The 24,990-nt window shown below is 43.1% G+C and overlaps 1 protein-coding gene and 1 pseudogene across 1 annotated transcript; both read left to right on the top strand.

Annotated features, from left to right (window-relative positions):
- The first annotated feature begins 8,958 nt into the window (after nt 1-8,958).
- LOC116884088 lies at nt 8,959-9,070 on the top strand (annotated as a pseudogene).
- A 10,856-nt stretch (nt 9,071-19,926) lies between these two features.
- On the top strand, nt 19,927-22,827 carry LOC116883785 (AP-1 complex subunit beta-1-like). Its single transcript, XM_032885028.1, is given in 2 exon segments — nt 19,927-21,973; nt 21,975-22,827. Coding segments are annotated over 2 exon segments (2,847 nt in total). The 5' UTR covers nt 19,927-19,952; the 3' UTR covers nt 22,801-22,827.
- The last annotated feature ends 2,163 nt before the right edge of the window (nt 22,828-24,990 follow it).

The raw sequence follows: 24,990 nt of genomic DNA, 5'->3' as shown, positions 1-24,990 counted from the left end.
TTCATTTGTTAAAAAAAAATGTATTTATAGTTTGCAGACAGAATCTGGCCTTGAACTCTTTTTTAAGACAATTGTATTACACTTATGTATTCATTTGGATGGATGCTTGTGCCATGGCATAAGTGTGGTGGTCAGAAGACAACTTGTGAGAGCCCTTTCTCTCTTGCTATGTATAAATCCTAGGATTTGAACTCAGATTGTTAGACTTGGTTGGCAAATGACTTCACCTGTTCTGCCACCTTGCAAGCCACACATACAAATAAATATATAAATGTAAAACTAACACACACATTTTTTAAACTCTCAGGAACCCACTAGTGGGTGGAATTGCAACTGGTACAGCCACTTTGAAAATCACTGAGGAGAATTCTCAAAAAGCTAAAAATATGTCTACCATATGACACAGCTATGCTATCCTTAGCACATGCTCATAGGTCTCGATGTCCTGCTCCACAGACACCTGCTCAGTTATGTTCACTGCCTCTCTATTTGCAGCAGCTAGAGAACAGAAACAACCTAAATGTCCCTGGATCAATAGATAACAGAAAAATTCTAACTAAATTTTAAAAAATCAGTTATAACAACAAAACTGAAAATTCCTGCCCACAGCTCCCTGCTCTCAAACCCTGTGGGAGAGAGAGCTCATTGCCCAGATGTGTGGGCACTCCTGAGACTGCAGGGCAGGAGAGACCACAACTTCTGCCCACCTTTGCCCACATCCCTGGCCCAAGAGGAAACTGTATAGGGCCTCTGGGAACAGGAAGATAGGGGCACTCAAGCTGCAGGAGCCCTGCGGTTCAGACTGCGACTGGATCTGAAGGGACTGGGTCAAACAGCTCTCTGCACCCAAATCCCGTGGGAGGGAGAGCTAGACTTCAGAGGGGCAGACACGCCTGGGAAACCAGAGGAGACTACTCTCTGCCCACATTTCTGACTCTAGAGGAAAACACCTAGCACCATCAAGGCCCCCTGCACACAGGGACCCAGAAGTAGGGGCAGGCCCTTCTGGTTGCTGCCCTCACGGAGAGCTGAAACCCAGCCCTGAGGAGCGACTTCAGGCCCCAGACCAGAGGTAAGACCAACTTTTCTGCTCCAAGTGGACTCAGGACACATGCCACAGGAACAGCTGAAAGCCAGTAGACAGGAATGACTACATGCCTGAAAGCAGAACACTCTGTTCCCATAACTGGCTGAAAGAAAACAGGAAAACAGGTCTAAAGCACTCCTAACACACAGGCATACAGGATGGTTAAGCCACTTTTAGAAATAGCAGAACAAGGTAACATCAAAGACAACCTTGGCGAGAGGCAAGCACAGGAACCCAGCAACAAAAACAAGACTACATGGAGCCCAATTCTCCCACCAAAGCAAACACTGAATATCCAAACACACCAGAAAAGCAAGATTTAGATTTAAAATCACATTTAATCATGATGATGGAGGACTTTAAGAAAGACATTAAGAACTCCCTTAGAGAAATGCAGGAAAACACAAGTAAACAAGTAGAAGCCCTTAGAGAGGAAACACAAAAATCCCTGAAAGAATTACAGGAAAACACAATCAAACAGGTGAAGGAATTGAAAATGGAAATAGAAAAAATAAAAAAAAGCACAAAGGGAGACAACCATGGATATAGAAAACCAAAAAAAGGTTCGGTCCCGGGGTTGGGGATTTAGCTCAGTGGTAGAGCCCTTGCCTAGGAAGCGCAAGGCCCTGGGTTTGGTCCCCAGCTCCAAAAAAAAAAAAAGGTTCGGTCCCCAGCTCCGGAAAAAAAAAAAAAAAAAAAGAAAACCAAAAAAAGAGATAAGGAGCCGTAGATATGCACATTACCAACAGAATATAAGATATCAGTCCTGGTTACTGAATCCAGCAAAACTCTCAATTAACATAGATGGAGAAGACAAGCACACAAACATAATCTCATATCCAAATACAAAGATAACAGGAAACAACAATAACAATTCCTTAATATCTCTCAACATCAATGGCCTCAATTCTCCAATTAAAAGACACAGATTAACAAACTGGATATGTAATGAGGACCCAGAATTTTGCTGCCTACAGGAAACACACCTCAGAGATAAAGACAGACACTACCTCAGAGTAAAAGGCTAGAAAACAATTTCCAAGCAAACGGTCTGAAGAAGCAAGCTGGAGTAGCCATTCTATAATCGAATAAAATAGACTTTCAACCAAAAGTCATCAAAAAAGATAAGGAAGGATACTTCATACTTCACATTTATCAAAGAAAAAATCCATCAAGATGAACTCTCAATCCTAAATATCTATGCTCCAAATACAAGGGCACCTACATACATAAAAGAAACCTTACTAAAGTTCAAAGCACACATTGCACCTCACAATAATAGTAAGAGTTTTCAACACCCCACTCTCATCAATGGACAGATCATGGAAACAGGAATTAAACAGAGATATAGACAGACTAACAGAAGTAATGAACCAAATGGACTTAACAGATATTTGTAGAACATTCTACCCTAAAAACAAAAGGATATACCTTCTTCTCACCACCTCATGGTACTTTCTCCAAAATTGACCATATAATTGGTCACAAAACAGGCCTCGACAAATACAGAAAGATAGAAATAATCCAATGCATCCGATCAGACCACCATGGGCTAAAGTTGGTCTTCAATAACAATAAGGGAAGAACACCCACATACACATGGAAGTTGAACAATGCTCTACTCAATGATAACCTGGTCAAGGAAGAAATAAAGCAATTAAAGACTTCTTAGAATTTAATGAAAATGAAGGTACAACATACCCAAATTTATGGGACACAATGAAAGCTGTGCTAAGAAGAAAACTCATAGCTCTGAGTGCCTCCAGAAAGAAAGAGGAGAGAGCATATATCAGCAAGCTCTAGAACAAAAAGAAGCAAATACACCCAGGAGGAGTAGAAGGCAGGAAATAATCAAACTCAGAGCTGAAATCAACCAGGTAGAAAAAAAAAGGACTAGACGAAGAATCAACAGAACCAAAAGCTGTTTCTTTGAGAAAATCAACAAGATAAATAAACCCTTAGCCAGACTAACGAGAGGACACAGAGAGTGTGTCCAAATTTATCAAAATCAGAAATGAAAAGGGAGACATAACAACAGAATCAGAGGAAATTCAAAAAATCATCAGATCCTACTACAAAAGCCTATATTCCACAAAACTTGAAAATCTGCAGGAAATGGACAATTTCCTAGACAGATACCAGGTACTGAAGTTAAATCAGGAACAGATGAACCATTTAAACAACCCCATAACTCCTAAGGAAATAGAAGCAGTCATTAAAGGTCTCCCAACCAAAAAGAGCCCAGGTCCAGATGGGTTCAGTGCAGAATTCTATCAGACTTTCATAGAAGACCTCATACCAATACTATCCAAACTATTCCACAAAATTGAAACAGACAGAGCACTACCGAATTCCTTCTATGAAGCCACAATTACTCTTATACCGAAACCACACAAAGACCCAACAAAGAAAGAGAACTTCAGACCAATTTCCCTTATGAATATCGATGCAAAAATACTGAAAAAAATTCTTGCAAACTGAATCCAAGAGCACATCAAACGAATTATCCATCATGATCAAGTAGGCTTCATCCCAGGTGTACAGGGATGGTTTAATATACGGAAAACCATCAACGTAATCCACTATATGAACAAACTGAAAGATAAAAACCACATGATCATTTCATTAGATGTTGAGAAAGCATTTGACAAAATTCAACACCCCTTCATGATAAAAGTCCTGGAAAGAACAGGAATTCAAGGCCCATACCTAAACATAGTAAAAGCCATATTCAGCAAACCAGTAGCTAACATTAAGCTAAATGGAGAGAAACTTGAAACAATTCCACTAAAATCAGGGACTAGACAAGACTGCCCACTCTCTCTCTACTTATTCAGTATAGTTCTCGAAGTCCTAGCCAGAGAAATCAGACAACAAAAAGAGATCAAAAAGATACAGATTGGAAAAGAAGAAGTCAAATTATCACTATTTGCAGATGATATGATAGTATATTTAAGTGATCCCAAAAGTTCCACTAGAGAACGACTAAACCTGATAAACACCTTCAGCAAAGTGGCTGGGTATAAAATTAACTCAAATAAATCAGTAGCCTTCCTCTACACAAAAGAAAAACAAGCTCAGAACGAAATTAGGGAAATGACACCCTTCATAATAGTCCCAAATAATATAAAGTACCTCGGTGTGACTTTAACCAAGCAAGTGAAAGATATGTATGATAAGAACTTCAAGCCTCTGAAGAAAGAAATTGAAGAAGATCTCAGAAGATGGAAAAATCTCCCATGCTCATGGATTGGCAGGATTAATATAGTAAAAATGACCATTTTACCAAAAGCAATCTACAGATTCAATGCAATCCCCATTAAGATTCCAATCCAATTCTTCATAGAGTTAGACAGAAAAGTTTGCAAATTCATCTGGAATAATGAAAAACCCAGGATAGCTAAAACTATCCTCAACAATAAAAGGACTTCCGGAGAATCACTGTCCCTGAACTCAAGCAGTATTATAGAGCAATAGTGATAAAAACTGCATGGTATTGGTACAGAGACAGACAGATAGACCAATGGAACAGAATTGAAGACCCAGAAATGAACCCACACACCTATGGTCACTTGATTTTTGACAAAGGAGCCAAAACCATCCAATGGGAAAAAGATAGCATTTTCTGCAAATGGTGCTGGTTCAACTAGAGGTCAGCATGTAGAAGAATGCAGATCGATCCATTCTTATTACCCTGCACAAAGCTTAAGTCCAAGTGGATCAAGAACCTCCACATCAAACCAGATACACTCAAACTAATAGACGAAAAAGTGGGAAAGAATCTCGAACACATGAGCACTGGAGAGAATTTCCTGAACAAAACACCAATGGCTTATACTCTATGATCAAGAATTTACAAATGGGATCTCATAAAACTACAAAGCTTCTGTAAGGCAAAGGACTCTGTTAGGAGAAAATGGCAACGAACAGATTGGGAAAAGATCTTTACCAATCCTACAACTGATAAAGGGCTTACATCCAAAATATACAAAGAACTCAAGAAGTTAGACTGCAGGAAGACAAATAACCCTATTAAAAATGGGATTCAAAGCTAAACAAAGAATTCACAGCTGAGAAATGCTAAATGACTGAGAAGCACCTAAAGAAATGTTCAACATCTTTAGTCATAAGGGAAATGCAAATCAAAACAACCCTCAGATTCCACCTCACACCACTCAGAATGGCTAAAATAAAAAACTCCAGTGACAGCAGACGCTGGCAAGGATGTGAAGAAAGAGGAACACTCCTCCATTGTTGGTGGGATTGCAGACTGGTACAACCATTCTGGAAATCAGTCTGGAGGTTCCTCAGAACATTGGACATTGAACTACCTGAGGATCCAGCTATACCTCTCTTGGGCATATACCCAAAAGATGCCCCAACATATAACAAAGACACGTGCTCCACTATGTTCATAGCAGCCTTATTTATAATAGCCAGAAGCTGGAAAGAACCCAGATGCCCTTCAACAGAGGAATGGATACAGAAATGTGGTACATCTATACAATGGAATGATAGTCAGCTATAAAAAACAATGACTTTATGAAATTCATAGGCAAATGGATGGAACTGGAAAATATCATCCTGAGTGAGGTAACCCAATCATAAAAAAACACACATGGTATGCACTCATTTATAAGTGGATATTAGCCCATATGCTCGAATTACAGAACACATGAAACTCGAGAAGGATGAACAAAATTCGGATGCTTCACTGCTTCTTGAAAAGGGGAACAAGAATACCCTTGGGAGGGGATAGGGAGGCAAAGTTTAGAACAGAGGCTGAAGGAACGCCCATTCAGAGCCTGCCCACATGTGACCCACACATATACAGCCACCAAACTAGATAAGATGGATGAAGGAAAGAAGTGCAGGCTGAGAGGAGCCGGACGTAGATCTCTCCTGAGAGACACAGCCAGATTACAGCAAATACATAGGCGAATGCCAGCAGCAAACCACTGAACTGAGAACGGGACCCCCGTTGAAGGAATCAGAGAAAGGACTGGAAGAGCTTGAAGGGGCTCAAGACCCCATATGAACAACAATGCCAACCAAGCAGAGCTTCCAGGGACTAAGCCACTACCCAAAGACTATACATGAACTGACCCCGGGCTCCAACTGCATAGGTAGGAATGAATAGTCTAGTAAGGGCACCAGGGGAAGGGGAAGCCCTTGGTCCTGCCAAGGCTGGACCCCCAGTGAATGGGATTCTTGGGGGGAGGGTGGCAATGTGGGGAGGATTGAAGGGGAACACCCATATAGGATGGGAGGGGGAGGGGTTAGGGGGATGTTGGTATGGAAACTGAGAAAGGGAATATCATTTGCAATGTAAATAAAAAATATCCAATTTAATAAAGATGGAAAGAAAAAAAGAAAAGAAAATTCCCACTGGTTCATAGTCCTCAATTATGTATCAATCAGAATACTTTTGTTGTAGTAGAATTACATATATTCTCCCTCCTCTTTCCTTCCTTCTAATCCTTCCATATAACTCTCCTTGCTCTCTTACACGTTCATATATATGTATATATATATATATGTGTGTGTGTGTGTGTGTGTGTGTGTGTGTGTGTGCATATATAACCAGGCAGGTTATATTTAGGAATGTATCATATATATGTTCATATATCCATATATATTTATGTACATAATGTTGCTTGTACGTATGTTTTCAGGGCTGTCCTGGTTAGAAGAAATTAGTGGCTAAACACATCTCTCTGAGAAGTCTGACCTGAAGATGTGGCAGAAGGCTTCCTGATTCCCCGGAAGGGGAATCCTTCCCATTTCTCAACTTTCACTAACAAGGAAGTGTTCTTCCATTCCTGTAGAGTTGAAATGCATTTGGAGAGCTTTATTCTCACGAGCCACTGGGTGTCAGTCCTGTGCTGTAATATAGGAAAATGAGCAGCCAGGATAGTCAGGTCTTGTAGTTGACAGACATCATACATAACTGATTAGGACTGCCTGTTGCTTCCCTCCTTTGGAAGCATACATGGTGACTTCTTGTGCCATAAAAGCTTGGCCTTAGGGAGGAGGTATTTAGGTAGTTCCAGTTCAGAGGCCTCTGGGCCCAGTTTCTGAAGCATATGGTATCTTTAGCAATGGGGACTTACCTTCCACCTCCTAGAGAAGCCAAAGGTAATCCTTCTACCTCTCCATTCTGAATGATGTGCTCACAAGCCTGCATGACCATGCCTGGCCATGGGGCAATCAAAGGCCATAGCAACCAGCCATAATTTTTTGGGATTCTTTTGCACATCAATGACTAGCAAACAACTCAAACGAAGGTTTCTCATGTCTATTATTGGCGTTTTGTTACTTAGTGTTTGTCAGCCTACCTTCTTATACAACCCAGGACTACCTGCTCCAGGGAGGTACCACCCACAGTGAGCTGGGCCTATCAGCATCAATCCTACATTACAGAAATTTCCCATAGGCTTCCTACTGACTAATCTAGTAGATGAAGTCCCTCAGATGAGGTTTCCTTTGCCAAGGCAATTCTACCCTGTATCAACCAGCACAGGGTGTGTGGTGTTTTGCATTGTAATGGCTCCTATAGACTTATGTGTCTGGAGGCTTGGCTCATAGAAAGGGGCACTACTAGGAGGTGTGGTCTTATTGCAGGAAGTATGTCACTGTGGGGGCAGGCTTTGATGCCTCATATACTCAAGCTAGGCATAGTTAAGGTTTTACTTCTGCAGCCTGCAGATGAAGACACAGAAGTCTCAGCCCCTTCTCCAGCACCATGTCAGCTTGCATGCTGCCGTGGTTCCCACCATGACAATAATGTACTAAGCCTCTGAAGTTGTAAGTCAGCCTCAGTTAAATGTTTTCTTTTTTAAGAGTAGCTATGGTCATGGTGTCTCCTCACAGCAATAGAAACCCTAATGAAGATAGGATACTTTCTGCACAAAAGCATCTTCTTTACACAGGTTATCACCAAGGCAACATTCTCCAAGTGATGGCAGGCCTTCCCAGTAACTCAGTAAGCCCAGAAAACGATTCTTCCTTTTCCTACTGCTTGGTGTTAGGGCGGATGGCTATGACACACTGTTGGGCATTACCCAGAGTGATTCTCATGTCTGGAAAAGAGGTAAATGCCACTGTGGACCTGAACTTGACAAATGGCACACACGATTGGTTGTATTAGAAGTTGAACAAAGGAAATGAAAGCAGAACCAAAGCTAGAAATGTCCATGGGAAGCCCTGTATAGTAGCTATGCATGTCTAACCCCAACACTCAGGACATAGAGGCAGAGGTATCAGGACCTGGATGCTAGTCATGGCTACATGAAGTCTGCATCAAAACAAACAAAAGAAAGAGTCACAATTATTCAGAATATTAAGAATGTTTGGTTGCATATGATCATGCAAATCTGTGATCATGTCATTCAAGAGGAAGTGACAGAAAGATTGCTGTAAACTCAAAGCTGGCCTGAACTACACAGTAAGTACAGGCCAATCAAGGCTACATAGTGAGGTCCTGCCTCCAGAAGCAAAAATAAAGTCAGGTGTAGTAACATATGTCTTTAATCTCATAACTTAGGAGGCAGAGGCAGAGGCAGAGGCAGAGGCAGAGGCAGAGGCAGAGGCAGAGGCAGGAGGCAGAGGCAGAGGCAGAGGCAGAGGCAGAGGCAGGAGGCAGAGGCAGAGGCAGAGGCAGAGGCAGAGGCAGAGGCAGAGGCAGGCAGAGGCAGAGGCAGAGGCAGAGGGGCAGAGGCAGAGGCAGAGGCAGAGGCAGAGGCAGAGGCAGAGGCAGAGGCAGAGGCAGGTAGGTTTATATTAGTTCCAGGCCAGCCTGATTGACATAGTAAGTTTCAAGCTAGCCATGGCTATAAAATGAGACCCTGCCTTAACATAAAAAAAAATAACCTGCCCCTAGAGGTGTTGCAGGTATGTCACTGCTGTGTAATGTGTGTCAGTAGGTGGCAGAGAGGAGAGAGGTTGTCCTGTGAACAGCTGAAAGATTAGTAGCCTAAGATTCTCTGGGGAAAAAATGGAGCCTGAGATGACAACCAGAGACTGACACCAAGGGACCCGGATAGGGAGTTGTCCTGAAACGACATCATTCCCATGCCTTGCAGACCTGGATGGGCTCCTGGGATTGAGAACAAGTTGGAAACTAGAAGAACCCCTCCTGGGACCTGATGTCCCAATGAGCCTGAGACAGATGACCCTTTCATGGGGGCACTCAGTTAGGCTGGGCTAGGAGCAAGCCAGAGATGACTAGTAGACCAACACTATAGGGCCCAGTCAGGGATCTAGCCTGAGGTGACTACCAGTTTAGTGCACAGGCTGGAGTTGGGGGAGCAGATTGTACTCAGAAGACCTGGCCTGGCATGTTGTGGGAGTCATGGATGAGCCAATAGAGGATACAAGCTTGGGAGAACTTTCCTAAAGCCTCAGTTCACCTGACCAGGGGACTGGGGACCTCTGGTAAATCAGCCCTTATTTGGGACTTTTGTCATGCTTGGTAAGAAGTACTATACATGCTCTTATATGCGAAAAGAAGATCCATCTTACCCTATGCCCAAGAAAATAAGACAGAAAAACTGCAAAATAGTGCATGGAATATAGTATTTCACATGTATTCTCTAGACCCATGGTGCTCAAAGGGGTTCATATAGCCAAGCATACTAAGAAAAGATAGAGTTTCTACGTGAGTTTGAGTGTGTCAGCCTCGCTGGAAGCTTGGTGTCTCCCATGGGAAGGAAGAGGATCCTTAGGGACTCTGTCCGTGGAAAGGAATGAATGTAGTTCTCTTGATACAGTTTGAATGTGAAAAGCCCCACAGACAGCCGTAGTTGACTTCATGGTCTCCAGCAAGTGGTGTTGTTTAGGGGAAGTCCTAGAAACTTTGGGAGGTGAACCTGGCTGGAAGCGCTAGGTAATAGAGGGGGCAAAATGCTAGGTCTTCATGTGGCTAATCGAATTTAAATGTAACCCACTAAAATTAAACTAAGGACTGGTAAGATGTTTCAGTTAGTTAATTGTTTGGCACTCAGGTATAAGGACCTGAATTCTGATCCGCAGATCCTATTAAAAGTTGAGTGTGGTGGACGTCTGCAGCTCCAGTGCTGGCAGGCAGGAGTGCAGACAGACAGAACTCTGGAGTTCACTGGCCTGCCAGCCTAGCAGAAGGTAAAGTGAGAGACCCTGTCTCAAAAAGTAAGGCAGAGAGCAATAGAAAACACCTGGACACACACTTGTGCACACACACACACACACACACACACACACACACACACACACCTGCACACACACGCACACGCCTACACACACCATTGAACTAGAAAGTCATGCTATCACTTACTAAGCATATGTAACACTAGGCTAACACCTAGGACGAGGGGTCATTTCCATCAGGGCAGAAATGTCTATTGGGCAGCAATGACATAGATACACCCAAACATTCAGGATGCTAGTCTTTAGTGACAGGCTAGCAGAATAACATAAAAGTAAGATTGGTCCCCTTACTTTTCATGACATTTTAAACTATCTATATGAAGCCAAAAATTGTAGCTCACGCCTGTGATCCTAACACTCAGAGGTAGAGAAGGGAGGTCAGGACTTCAAGGCTATCTTTAGCTATACAATGAGTTTGAGTCCAGCCTGGGCCACTACGTAAGACCTTTTCTGAAAAACCAAAAACCCTATCTGATAAAAATAATACATCCCCCTCCTCCAACTGCCAACAGCCAAAATTCTGGATCTGGAGACCTGGCTGACACACCAGAAAGAGAATTACCTGAAGTAATTCCTAGAATCACATCTTGAAGACCTGCCTCACATCATGGAATCTGCCTTCGGCAACTTCCCACATGCCTCAGAGTCAGAAAAATAGCTATGACTAGAATTTATACGTCATAGCTAGCAAATGAGAACACCTCATGAAAAGAAGGCACTGGATCTGAAATCTCTGTCCTTTGAGGAGTAGAGTATGAGCCTGCATACTGAGCCCTGCTCTTTGGGGCCCCCTCACTCCAACAGCTGGGAATACCCAGTTGGTCAGGATTTCTCCCAAATCAGGGGAGGAATGAGAGAGCATTGCATCCAGCAACCATGGGTTGACCAGAAGGAGACCCTAAGACTTCCATTCATATTTCAGCACAGCCCCCAAAAGAAATCAGGAACAAATCTTAGGAAATTTTGCCATTGTCCTGTGGGGACAAGACTGTTGGAACCTTGTTTGAGTTAAGAGGGAACTAAAGGACCTCTTTAGATATAGAGACAGATAAGAGAGCAATGGATTTTCCTGGGAAACAGAAACCCACTTTACAGGATTTTGAGGAATTCTGAGTGTTTACCCCAGTCAGAGTCTGGCCTGTGCTAAGCCCAGATTGTTATTTTAGAGGTTGGGATCTAACAGTTTTGACCTGCCTACTATGAGGTCTGGGAACCAAACTCTGGTCCTTTCCCAGGGCAACAAGCACTCCTATTTTCTCTCCAGCCCCTGTAATACTGTTAAAAATGTGAAAATCTTTTAGTTGAAAAGAATGTTTTACCAAAGATAATTTCTTAATCACAGTATTGAAGATGCTAAAAATCAGGGAAACTGGGTGAGAAGTATGTGGGACCTAAAATAGCATTCGTCACAATGACAAAATACCAAAGGCTGCATCATATATAAAAATGATTTTCTTTTGTTTTTTAAAGATTTATTTTTATTTATTTTATGTATATGAATACACTGTTGCTGTCTTCAGCACACCAGAAGAGGGTATCTGATGCCATTACAGATGGTTGTGAGCCACCATGGGGTTGCTAGGAATTGAACTCAGGACCTCTGGAAGAGCAGTCCATGCTCTTAACTACTGAGCCATCTCTCTAGCCCCTTTTCTTCTTCTTCTTCTCCTTCTTCTCTGTCTTCTTCTTCTCCTTCTCCTATTGCTTCCCCTTTTCCTCCTCCTTCTTCTAGTTATTGGTTTTAGAAATTAGTATGGCCCAATGAACACTTTGAATTGCTCTGATAATAGCCCCTAACTGCATTATGTCATTGAAAACAGTCTGGTGCAGGAGTAGGAGTCAACAAGCTGAGACAGGAACAGAGTGAACAGAGAAGTTTCCATCTTGCTGGGTTTCGAGGGGTGGTGGTGGGAGGGGTGGTTTCAGTTTTAGTTTTGGTGTTCTCTCTCTCTCTCTCTCTCTCTCTCTCTCTCTCTCTCTCTCTCTCTCTCTCTTCCTAAAGTACTGGGAGTAACCCAGAACCTTGCACATGCTAGGGAAGTCACTGCCACTGAGCTGCAGCCCAATTCTGTCTTGCTCTTTTAAAATCACCCCCTCAAAAGAACTAACTAGTGTCCCAAAGGCATGACTTCACTCTCTTGTGAAGGCAGTGTTGACTTAAGGGCCTCTCACCAGCACCCACCTCTTAAAGAGCCTCCCTTATTTGAACTTTGACCTACCGAGGAAACAAGGTTTCAGTACATGGAACTTCAGGATATAAATATTAACCATTCCTGATACACACACATATACACACACACGCGCGCACCCAGAGAGAGAGACTGACTTGTTTATAACAGGAACTCTCTTTACAATGTTAAGAAATTATTTTTAGGGTTTTTAGCGGGATTCCCAAACCCACGGATCCCTGCCCGCAGCAGCTCGCTGCTCCCAAACCCCGTGGGAGAGAGACCTAACCGCCTGGACAGGTGGGCACTCCTGAGACTGCAGAGTGGAAGAGACCACCAACACTGCCCACCCCTGCCCACATCCCTGGCCCAAGAGGAAACTGTATATGGACTCTGGGTTCCCTTGGATAAGGGCACAGCAGTAGCAGGTCCCCTGCGTCTGAGACACAGCCGGAACCTGAAAGGACCGACCAGATAAACAGTTCTCTGCACCCAAATCCCGTGGGAGGGAGAGCTAAACCTTCAGAGAGGCAGACACACCTGGGAAACCAGAAGAAACTCCACTCTGCCCACATTACTGATTCCAGAGGAAAACACCAAATGCCATCTGGAACCCTGGTGCACGGAAGCTCCTGGAAAGGGTGGCGCAGATCTTCCTGGTTGCTGCCCTCACAGAGAGCTCATAAGCAACACCCCACGAGCGAACTTGAGCCTCGGGACCACAGGTAAGACCAACTTTTCTGCTACAAGAAAGCTGCCTGGCGAACTCCGGTCACACGGAGGCAGAATTCCTCTAGGACCGGGCACGTCCTGTGTTTACCGGGAGTCCCACACCCGCGGATCCCGGCCTGCAGCAGCTCTCTGATCCCAGACCCCGTGGGAGAGAGACCTCACCGCCTGGTCAGGTGGGCACTCCTGAGGCTGCAGAGCAGAAGAGACCACCAACACTGCCCACCCCCGCCCACATCCCTCGCCCAAGAGGAAACTGTATAAGGCCTCTGGGTTCCCGTGGGGGAGGGCCCAGGAGCGGCAGGACCCCTGCCTGAGACACTGCCGGAACCTGAAGGAAACAGACCGGATAAACAGTTATCTGCACCCAAATCCCGTGGGAGGGAGAGCTAAACCTTCAGAGAGGCAGCCAAGCCTGGGAGACCAGAAGACACTGCTCTCTGCACACACATCTCGGACGCCAGAGGAAAACACCAAAGGCCATCTGGAACCCTGGTGCACTGAAGCTCCCAGAAGGGGCGGGGCAGATCTTCCTGGTTGCTGCCGCCGCAGAGAGCCCGTGGGCAGCACCCTGCGAGCGAACTTGGGCCTAAGGACCACAGGTAAGACCAACTTTTCTGCTGCAAGTGACCTGCCTGATGAACTCAAGACACAGGGCCACAGGAACAGCTGAAGACCCGTAGAGAAGAAAAACTACACGCCCCAAAGCAGAACACTCTGTCCCCATAACTGGCTGAAAGAAAACAGGAAAACAGGTCTACAGCACTCCTGACACACAGGCTTATAGGACAGTTTAGCCACTGTCAGAAATAGCAGAACAAAGTAACACTAGAGATAATCTGATGGCGAGAGGCAAGCACAGGAACACAAGCAACAGAAACAAAGACTACATGGCATCATCGGAGCCCAATTCTCCCAAAAAAACAAACATGGAATATCCAAACACACCAGAAAAAGCAAGATCTAGTTTCAAAATCATATTTGATCATGATGCTGGAGGACTTGAGAAAGACGTGAAGAACTCCCTTAGAGAACAAGTAGAAGCCTACAGAGAGGAATCGCAAAAAATCCCTGAAAGAATTCCAGGAAAACACAATCAAACAGTTGAAGGAATTAAAAATGGAAATAAAGCAATCAAGAAAGAACACATGGAAATAACCCTGGATATAGAAAACCAAAAAGAAGAGACAAGGAGCCGTGATACAAGCTTCACCAACAGAATACAAGAGATGGAAGAGAGAATCTCAGGAGCAGAAGATTCCATAGAAATCATTGACTCAACTGTCAAAGATAATGTAAAGGAAAAAACTACTGGTCCAAAACATACAGGGAAATCCAGGACTCAATGAGAAGATCAAACCTAAGGATAATAGGTATAGAAGAGAGTGAAGACTCCCAGCTCAAAGGACCAGTAAATATCTTCAACAAAATCATAGAAGAAAACTTCCTAACCTAAAAAAAGAGATACCATAAGCATACAAAAGCCTACAGAACTCCAAATAGATTGGACCAGAAAAGAAAATCCTCCCGTCACATAATAGTCAAGACACCAAATGCACAAAATAAAGAAATAATATTAAAAGCAGTAAGGGAAAAAGGTCAAGTAACATATAAAGGCAGACCTATCAGAATTATACAAGACTTCTCACCAGAGACCATGAAAGCCAGAAGATCCTGGACTGATGTCATACAGACCCTAAGAAACACAAATGCCAGCCCAGGTTACTGTATCCTACAAAACTCGCAATTAACATAGATGGAGAAACCAAGATATTCCATGACAAAACCAAATTTACACAATATCTTTCTACAAATCCAGCACGACAAAGGATAATAAATGCTAAAGCTCAACATAAGGAGGCAAGCTATACCCTAGAAGAAGCAAGAAACTAATTGTCTTGGCAACAAAACAAAGAGAAGAAAAGCACACAAACATAACCTCACATCCAAATATGAATATAACAGGAAGCAATAATCACTATTCCTTAATATCTCTCAACATCAATGGCCTCAACTCCCCAATAAAAAGACATAGATTAACAAACTGGATATGCAACGAGGACCCTGCATTCTGCTGCCTACAGGAAACACACCTCAGAGACAAAGACAGACACTACCTCAGAGTGAAAGGCTGGAAAACAACTTTCCAAGCAAATGGTCGGAAGAAGCAAGCTGGAGTAGCCATTCTAATATCAAATAAAATCAATTTTCAACTAAAAGTCATCAAAAAAGATAAGGAAGGACACTTCATATTCATCAAAGGAAAAAATCAACCAAGATGAACTCCCAATCCTAAATATCTATGCCCCAAATACAAGGGCACCTACATACGTAAAAGAAACCTTACTAAAGCTCAAAACACACATTGCACCTCACACAACAATAGTAGGAGATTTCAACACCCCACTCTCATCAATGGACAGATCATGGAAACAGAAATTAAACAGAGACATAAACAGACTAAGAGAAGTCATGAACCAAATGGACTTAACAGATATTTATAGAACATTCTATCCTAAAGCAAAGGATATACCTTCTTCTCAGCTTCTCATGGTACTTTCTCCAAAATTGACCATATAATTGGTCAAAAAACGGGCCTCAACAGGTACAGAAAGATAGAAATAATCCATGCGTCCTATCAGACCACCACGGCCTAAAACTGGTCTTCAATAACAATAAGGGAAGAACGCCCACATATACATGGAAGTTGACCAATGCTCTACTCAACCATAACCTGGTCAAGGAAGAAATAAAGAAAGAAATTAAAGACTTCTTAGAATTTAATGAAAATGAAGGTACAAATCCCCAAATGTATGGGACACAATGAAAGCTGTGCTAAGAAGAAAACTCATAGCTCTGAGTGCCTGCAGAAAGAAACAGGAGAGAGCATATGTCACCAGTGTGACAGTACACCTAAAAGCTCTAGAACAAAAAGAAGCAAATACACCCAGGAGGAGTAGAAGGCAGGAAATAATCAAACTCAGAGCTGAAATCAGCCAGGTAGAAACAAAAAGGACCATAGAAAGAATCAACAGAATCAAAAGTTGGTTCTTTGAGAAAATCAAGAAGATAGATAAACCCTTAGCCAGACTAACAAGAGGACACAGAGAGTGTGTCCAAATTAACAAAATCAGAAATGAAAAGGGAGACATAACTACAGATTCAGAGGAAATTCAAAAAATCATCAGATCTTACTATAAAAGCCTATATTCAACAAAACTTGAAAATCTGCAGGAAATGGACAATTTCCTAGACAGATACCAGGTACCGAAGTTAAATCAGAAACAGATAAACCAGTTAAACAACCTCAGAACTCCTAAGGAAATAGAAGCAGTCATTAAAGGTCTCCCAACCAAAAAGAGCCCAGGTCCAGATAGGTTTAGTGCAGAATTCTATCAGACCTTCATAGAAGACCTCATACCAATATTATCCAAACTATTCCACAAAATTGAAACAGATGGAGCACTACCGAATTCCTTCCATGAAGCCACAATTACTCTTATACCGAAACCACACAAAGACCCAACAAAGAAAGAGAACTTCAGACCAATTTCCCTTATGAATATTGATGCAAAAATACTCAATAAAATTCTGGCAAACTGAATCCAAGAGCACATCAAAAAACAATCATCCACCATGAATAAGTAGGCTTCATCCCAGTCATGCAGGGATGGTTTAATATATGGAAAACCATCAACATGATCCATTATATAAACAAACTGAAAGAACAAAACCACATGATCATTTCATTAGATGCTGAGAAAGCATTTGACAAAATTCAACACCCCTTCATGATAAAAGTCCTGGAAAGAACAGGAATTCAAGGCCCATACCTAAACACAGTAAAAGCCATATACAGCAAACCAGTTGCTAACATTAAACTAAATGGAGAGAAACTTGAAGCAATCCCACTAAAATCAGGGATTAGACAAGGCTGCCCACTCTCTCCTACTTATTCAATATAGTTCTTGAAGTTCTAGCCAGAGCAATCAGACAACAAAAAGGAGGTCAAGGGGATACAGATCGGAAAAGAAGAAGTCAAAATATCACTATTTGCAGATGATATGATAGTATATTTAAGTGATCCCAAAAGTTCCACCAGAGAACTACTAAACCTGATAAACACCTTCAGCAAAGTGGTTGGGTATAAAATTAACTCAAATAAATCAGTAGCCTCCTTCTACACAAAAGAGAAACAAGCTGAGAAAGAAATTAGGGAAACGACACCCTTCATAATAGACCCAAATAATATAAAGTACCTTGGTGTGACTTTAACCAAGCAAGTAAAAGATCTGTACAATAAGAACTTCCAAGACTCTGAAGAAAGAAATTGAAGAAGACCTCAGAAGATGGAAAGATCTCCCATGCTCATGAATTGGCAGGATTAATATAGTAAAAATGGCATTTTACCAAAAGCGATCTACAGATTCAATGCAATCCCCATCAAAATACCAATCCATTTCTTCAAAGAGTTAGACAGAACAATTTGCAAATTCATCTGGAATAACAAAAAACCCAGGATAGCTAAAACTATCCTCAACAATAAAAGGACTTCAGGGGGAATCAATATCCCTGAACTCAAGCAGTATTACAGAGCAATAGTGATAAAAAACTGCATGGTATTGGTACAGAGACAGACAGATAGACCAATGGAACAGAATAGAAGACCCAGAAATGAACCCACACACCTATGGTCACTTGATTTTTGACAAAGGAGCCAAAACCATCAAATGGATAAAAGATAGCATTTTCAGCAAATGGTGCTGGTTCAACTGGAGGTCAACATGTAGAAGAATGCAGATCGATCCATGCTTATCACCCTGTACAAAGCTTAAGTCCAAGTGGATCAAGGACCTCCACATCAAACCAGATACACTCAAACTAAAAGAAGAAAAACTAGGGCAGCATCTCGAACACATGGGCACTGGAAAAAATTTCCTGAACAAAACACCAATGACTTATGCTCTAAGATCATGAATCGACAAATGGGATCTCATAAAACTGCAAAGCTTCTGTAAGGCAAAGGACACTGTGGTTAGGACAAAACGGCAACCAACAGATTGGGAAAAGATCTTTACCAATCCTACAACAGATAGAGGCCTTATATCCAAAATATACAAAGAACTCACGAAGTTAGACCGCAGGGAGACAAATAGCCCTATTAAAAAATGGGGTTCACAGCTGAGGAATGCCTAATGGCTGAGAAACACCTAAAGAAATGTTCAACATCTTTAGTCATAAGGGAAATGCAAATCAAAACAACCCTGAGATTTCACCTCACACCAGTGAGAATGGCTAAGATCTTAAACTCAGGTGACAGCAAATGCTGTCGAGGATGTGGAGAAAGAGGAACACTCCTCCATTGTTGGTGGGATTGCAGACTGGTACAACCATTCTGGAAATCAGTCTGAGTTTCCTCAGAAAAATTGGACATTGAACTGCCTGAGGATCCAGCTATACCTCTCTTGGGCATATACCCAAAAGATGCCCCAACATATAAAAAGACACGTGCTCCACTATGTTCATAGCAGCCTTATTTATAATAGCCAGAAGCTGGAAAGAACCCAGATGCCCTTTAACAGAGGAATGAATACAGAAAATATGGTACATCTACACAATGGAATATAATTCAGCTATCAAAATAGTCAGAAATAATGACTTTATGAAATTCATAGGCAAATGGATGGAACTGGAAAATATCATCCTGAGTGAGGTAACCCAATCACAGAAAAACACACATGGTATGCACTCATTGATAAGTGGCTATTAGCCCAAATGCTTGAATTACCCTAGATGCCTAGAATACATGAAACTCAAGAGGGATGACCAAAATGTGAATGCTTCAGGGTCGGGGATTTAGCTCAGTGGTAGAGCACTTGCCTAGCAAGCGCAAGGCCCTGGGTTCGGTCCCCAGCTCCGAAAAAAAAAAGAAAAAAGAAAAAAAAATGTGAATGTTTCACTCCTTTAAAAGGGGAACAAGAATACCGTTGGCAGGGAATAGAGAGGCAAAGATTAAAACAGAGACAGAAGGAACACCCATTCAGAGCCTGCCCCACATGTGGCCCATACATATACAGCCACCCAATTAGACAAGATGGATGAAGCAAAGAAGTGCAGAAGTGTAGATCTCTCCTGAGAGACACAGCCAGAATACAGCAAATACAGAGGTGAATGCCAGCGGCAAACCACTGAACTGAGAACAGGACCCCCGTTGAAGGAATCAGAGAAAGAACTGGAAGAGCTTGAAGGGGCTCGAGACCCCATATGAGCAACAATGCCAAGCAACCAGAGCTTCCAGGGACTAAGCCACTACCTAAAGACTATACATGGACTGACCCTGGACTCTGACCTCATAGGTAGCATTGAATATCCTAGTAAGATCACCAGTGTAAGGGGAAGCCCTTGGTCCTGCTAAGACTGACCCCCCGGTGAACGTGATTGTTGGGGGGAGGGCGGCAATGGGGGGAGGATGGGGAGGGGAACACCCATAAAGGGGAAGAGGAGGGGTTAGGGGGATGTTGGCCTGTAAACCGGGAAAGGGAATAACACTCGAAATGTAAATAAGAAATACTCAAGTTAAAAAAAAAAAAAGAGATATAAAAAAAAAAAAAAAGAAATTATTTTTCGATCTTTGTCCCTGGCAAATTAGGTTTTGCGCAGTGTCTTAGATCTAGAGAGAATCGTGACGGGCAGGAAACCATTACACCACCTTCCCGGCTGTGCTCTCTGACTGCCACAGCCACCCTGCCCTTGCCTCTGGTTCATGCTGAAGATCCAGAATCATGACTGACTCCAAGTCCTTCACAACCAATAAGAAGGGAGAAATCTTTGAATTAAAAGCTGAACTCAACAATGAAAAGAAAGAAAAGAGGAAGGAGGCTGTGAAGAAAGTGATTGCTGCTATGATTGTGGGGAAGGATGTGAGCTCTCTCTTCCCAGATGTGGTGAACTTTATGCAGACTGACAACCTGGAACTAAAGAAGCTTGTGTACCTCTATCTGATGAACTATGCCAACGGTCAGTCAGACATGGCCATCATGGCTGTTAACAGCTTTGTGAAGGATTGTGAAGATCCCAATCCTTTGATTCGAGCCTTGGCAGTTAGAACCATGGGATGCATCCGGGTGGACAAGATTACAGAGTATCTCTGTGAACCCTTCTGCAAGTGCTTGAAGGATGAAGACCCCTATGTTCAGAAAACAACAGCAGTATGAGTGGCAAAACTCCATGATATCAATGCCCAGATGGTGGAAGATCAGGGATTTCTGGATTCTCTGTGGGATCTCATAGCAGATTCAAACCCAATGGTGGTGGCTAATGCTGTAGCAGCATTGTCTGAGATCAGTGAGTCTCACCCAAACAGCAACTTACTTGATCTGAACCCTCAGAATATCAATAAGCTGCTCACAGCCCTGAATGAGTGCACCGAGTGGGGCCAGATTTTCATCTTGGACTGCCTGTCTAATTACAACCCTAAAGATGACCGGGAAGCTCAGAGCATCTGTGAGCGAGTGACGCCTCGGCTCTCTCATGCCAATTCTGCAGTGGTGCTTTCAGCAGTAAAAGTTCTAATGAAGTTTCTAGAATGGTTACCCAAGGACTCTGACGACTACAATATGCTGCTAAAGAAGCTAGCGCCTCCACTTGTCACTTTGCTCTCTGGGGAGCCAGAAGTGCAGTATGTTGCCCTGAAGAACATCAACCTAATTGTCCAGAAAAGGCCTGAAATCTTGAAGCAGGAAATCAAGGTCTTCTTTGTGAAGTACAATGATCCTATCTATGTTAAACTAGAGAAGTTAGACATCATGATTCGTCTTGCATCCCAAGCCAACATTGCTCAGGTTCTGGCAGAACTGAAGGAATATGCCACTGAAGTTGATGTGGACTTTGTTCGCAAAGCTGTGAGGGCCATTGGACGGTGTGCCATCAAAGTGGAGCAAACAGCAGAACGCTGTGTAAGCACATTGCTTGATCTAATCCAGACCAAAGTAAATTATGTGGTCCAAGAGGCAATTGTGGTCATCAGGGACATCTTCCGAAAATACCCCAACAAGTATGAGAGCATTATCGCCACGCTGTGTGAGAACTTGGACTCCCTGGATGAACCCGATGCCCGAGCGGCTATGATTTGGATTGTAGGAGAGTATGCTGAAAGAATCGATAACGCCGATGAGTTACTAGAGAGCTTCCTGGAAGGTTTTCACGACGACAGCACCCAGGTGCAGCTCACGCTGCTTACCGCCATAGTGAAACTGTTTCTCAAGAAGCCATCAGAAACACAGGAGCTGGTCCAACAGGTCTTGAGCTTGGCCACACAGGATTCTGATAATCTTGACCTTCGAGATCGGGGTTATATTTATTGGCGCCTTCTTTCAACTGACCCTGTGACAGCCAAAGAAGTAGTGTTGTCTGAGAAGCCATTGATCTCTGAGGAAACAGACTTCATTGAACCTACCCTCCTGGATGAGCTCATCTGCCATATTGGTTCTTTGGCCTCCGTGTACCATAAACCTCCAAATGCTTTTGTGGAAGGGAGCCATGGCATTCATCGCAAACACTTGCCAATTCACCATGGGAGCACTGATGCAGGTGATGGCCCTGTTGGCACCACCACTGCAACCAACCTGGAACAGCCTCAGGTCATCCCCTCTCAAGGCGACCTTCTGGGGGATCTTTTAAATCTTGACCTGGGTCCCCCAGTGAATGTCCCGCAAGTGTCTTCCATGCAGATGGGAGCAGTGGATCTTTTAGGAGGAGGACTGGATAGCCTGCTTGGCAGTGACCTTGGCGGGAGCATTGGAGGAAGTAGGACAGTCCTTCATCCCATCATCAGTGCCTGCAACCTTTGCTCCTTCACCTACTCCTGCTGTGGTCAGCAGTGGTCTGAATGACCTGTTTGAGCTTTCCACTGGGATAAGCATGGTACCTGGCGGATATGTGGCTCCTAAGGCGGTCTGGCTACCTGCTGTAAAGGCTAAAGGCTTGGAGATTTTGGGGACATTTACTCACCGCCAAGGGCACATCTATATGGAAATGAACTTCACCAACAAAGCCCTGCAGCACATGACGGATTTTGCCATCCAGTTTAACAAGAATAGCTTCGGTGTCATCCTGAGCACTCCCTTGGCCATACATACTCCACTGATGTCAAACCAGAGCATTGATGTGTCTCTGCCTCTCAACACCTTGGGCCCAGTCATGAAGATGGAACCTCTGAATAACTTGCAGGTGGCTGTTAAAAACAATATTGATGTCTTCTACTTCAGCTGCCTCATCCCACTCAATGTGCTTTTTGTAGAAGATGGCAAAATTGAACGCCAGGTCTTCCTTGCGATGTGGAAGGATATTCCCAATGAAAATGAGCTCCAATTTCAGATTAAGGAGTATCATTTAAATGCTGACACAGTTTCCAGCAAGTTGCAAAACGACAATGTTTACACTATCGCCAAGAGGAATGTGGAAGGGCAGGACATGCTGTAACCGTCCCTGAAGCTCACTAATGGCATTTGGATTTTGGCAGAGCTGCGGATCCAGCCAGGAAACCCCAATTATACGCTGTTGCTGAAGTGTAGAGCCCCTGAAGTCTCTCAGTACATCTATCAGGTCTATGACAGCATTTTGAAAAACTAATTAATGGGTCCAGTCAGCCTGTAATTAGTGCAAAAAAAAAGAAATTATTTTTAAAGACTTATTAAAGACAGAAAATGAGTGTGCTGTTGACCCTGACAACGATGACTGTAACAGAGACCCAGCTTAGTTGCCTTTCCCAGCTTCTTGGCAAATAGTGAATGTCTGAAGTCATTGGTCATTTGTGGTACTGAATCCTTGCACAACTTGGGGTCCTGAACCCTGACTAGGGGTAATGAAAGAATGAAGAAATGACAGGCACAAAAAACACAGAGAAGCTGGGGTTGGGTGCTCCTAGCTCGCTGATGGAAAAGCCATAGCATCTGAAAAGCCTAGCCTGTTTATTATATGCAGAGGTGGGGTTATTGAATACAGATTAACAAGGGGCATAGTTACTATATACAGCTGAACAAGGGGACAGGCTAATCTAATCACAGTAGGAGTGTCCTTATAGAGGAACATTCTACAGCCTGGAAACAGTGTGGGTAGGTGGACATTTTCTGCACACACTGTCAACATTCGGAAGGCTCTGTCATCCCTCTGAGCCTCACCTGGAAAGCTTTGTCAACCTCCACGAATCCATGATTACTTCTGTCATCATCCCTCAGAATGGAGGTTTTATGCTAGTTCTCTCTCCCCAGGAGAAAAAGAGGGCCTTTGACATGTGGTCTCTATTTAATTCTGCATGCTGACGCATCAGTCTGCTTCTCCAAGCCCCCAGCCTCATACTTCAGACCCAGCCCCTCCCTCCAGCCCTGGAGAAACTATTTCCATATAGTCATAAAACCAAGGCCATTTCCAACCTATTTGCCTACGTCTAAGATTTTTCTTGAAATGCATTTCCCTTATTTAATGTCTTTGCAAGGCCCTGTGCATATAAAGAAAGACAAACCTTTGGCCTCATCCATCACCCTTATTGGAACTATCCCTCATAAGTAGAAGGTTTGTAAACTGTGCTCATCATCCTTATTTCAAAAAGAGGTTTTTTGTTTTTTTTTTTTTAATTGTACAGTGAGTTTTGGACCCTTTTCAAACTCCCTGTTAAAAGGTATGCAGTAGGGCTAGAGAGATGGCTCAGTGGTTAAGAGCACCAACCTGAGGTCCTGAGTTCAAATCCCAGCAACCACATGGTGGCTCACAACCATCTGTAATGAGATCTGATGCCCTCTTCTGGTGTGTCTGAAGGCAGCTACAGTGTACTCATACAATAAAATAAAATCTTAAAAAAAAAAAAAAAAAAAGGGTATGCAGTAAGCAAGAGAGCATCTGTGTGGGAATTCTCACAGGTGCTTCTTGTTGTGGGGTATGAACCAGAGAAGACTTCTTAAACATGGGTTTAAGCCAATAAAAAGTCTTTATTCAGCTGCTGGCAACTATACTGGGTATTCTTTCTCTGGGTCAGTTCTTAAGCACAAAACTCATGTTCTGGGTTGATATACTTCAGTTAACAAGAACAATTAACCAGAAGCAGAACTACAGAAGCCAAAACTCAAGGTGGTTAGTACATTTAGACTTTCCCAGAACTATGGCCTTGATGTATTAGGCCTTTGTTTCAGTTCTAGCAGCTTGAATGATACTTACACCATGGAGACTGTTGAGTCCTGGGTCTGTTACACCTCTAGTACTGAGGTTTAATTGCATTTTCCCTTTTGGGCTAGAGACGATCACAACCTGAGTTTTCCATCTCAGAAAGGAAAACACAAGATGCAGCTTTCTTCTAGTGGAGAGATCAGGAGCTCCTCCTGCAGGTGGACTGATCTTCCTTTTCCAAACCACTTCCAATGGTTTAGCAAAACCATTGCTTATTTGGAAACAGTCAATGTGACACAAAGAATCCAGGGACACAAGAATTTCTGCTAGTTGGAGGCAGGAACCCAGGCCTGCGATCCCAGCACTCTGGAGACTGAGAAAGGAAGGTCGCCTCAACACCAAGGCCAACCTGGACTCCAGAGTGAAACCTGTCTCCAAACAAATGAACCAGAACACTTGTTTAATATACTAATCACGTGTGCTCGTGTCTTCCAATGCAACACTCAATCTAGAAGTGCAGCCTATGTTAAAAAGCCTTACGATAAGGCAGTAGTCCTTAAGCAAGCTCACGGTCACACTCTTCTGCCCCATCATTTGGAAACATTAGATACATACACTGTGGTTGCTTCTCGTGTGGAAGCTAAACCCATTGATCTAAAGGAC

Source organism: Rattus rattus, chromosome 14 (genome assembly GCF_011064425.1).
Source record: "Rattus rattus isolate New Zealand chromosome 14, Rrattus_CSIRO_v1, whole genome shotgun sequence".
In the NCBI taxonomy this organism is placed as follows: Eukaryota; Metazoa; Chordata; class Mammalia; order Rodentia; family Muridae; genus Rattus; species Rattus rattus.
The sequence above is the reverse complement of the archived record's forward strand: the minus strand, read 5'-3'. Positions and strand labels throughout refer to the sequence as shown.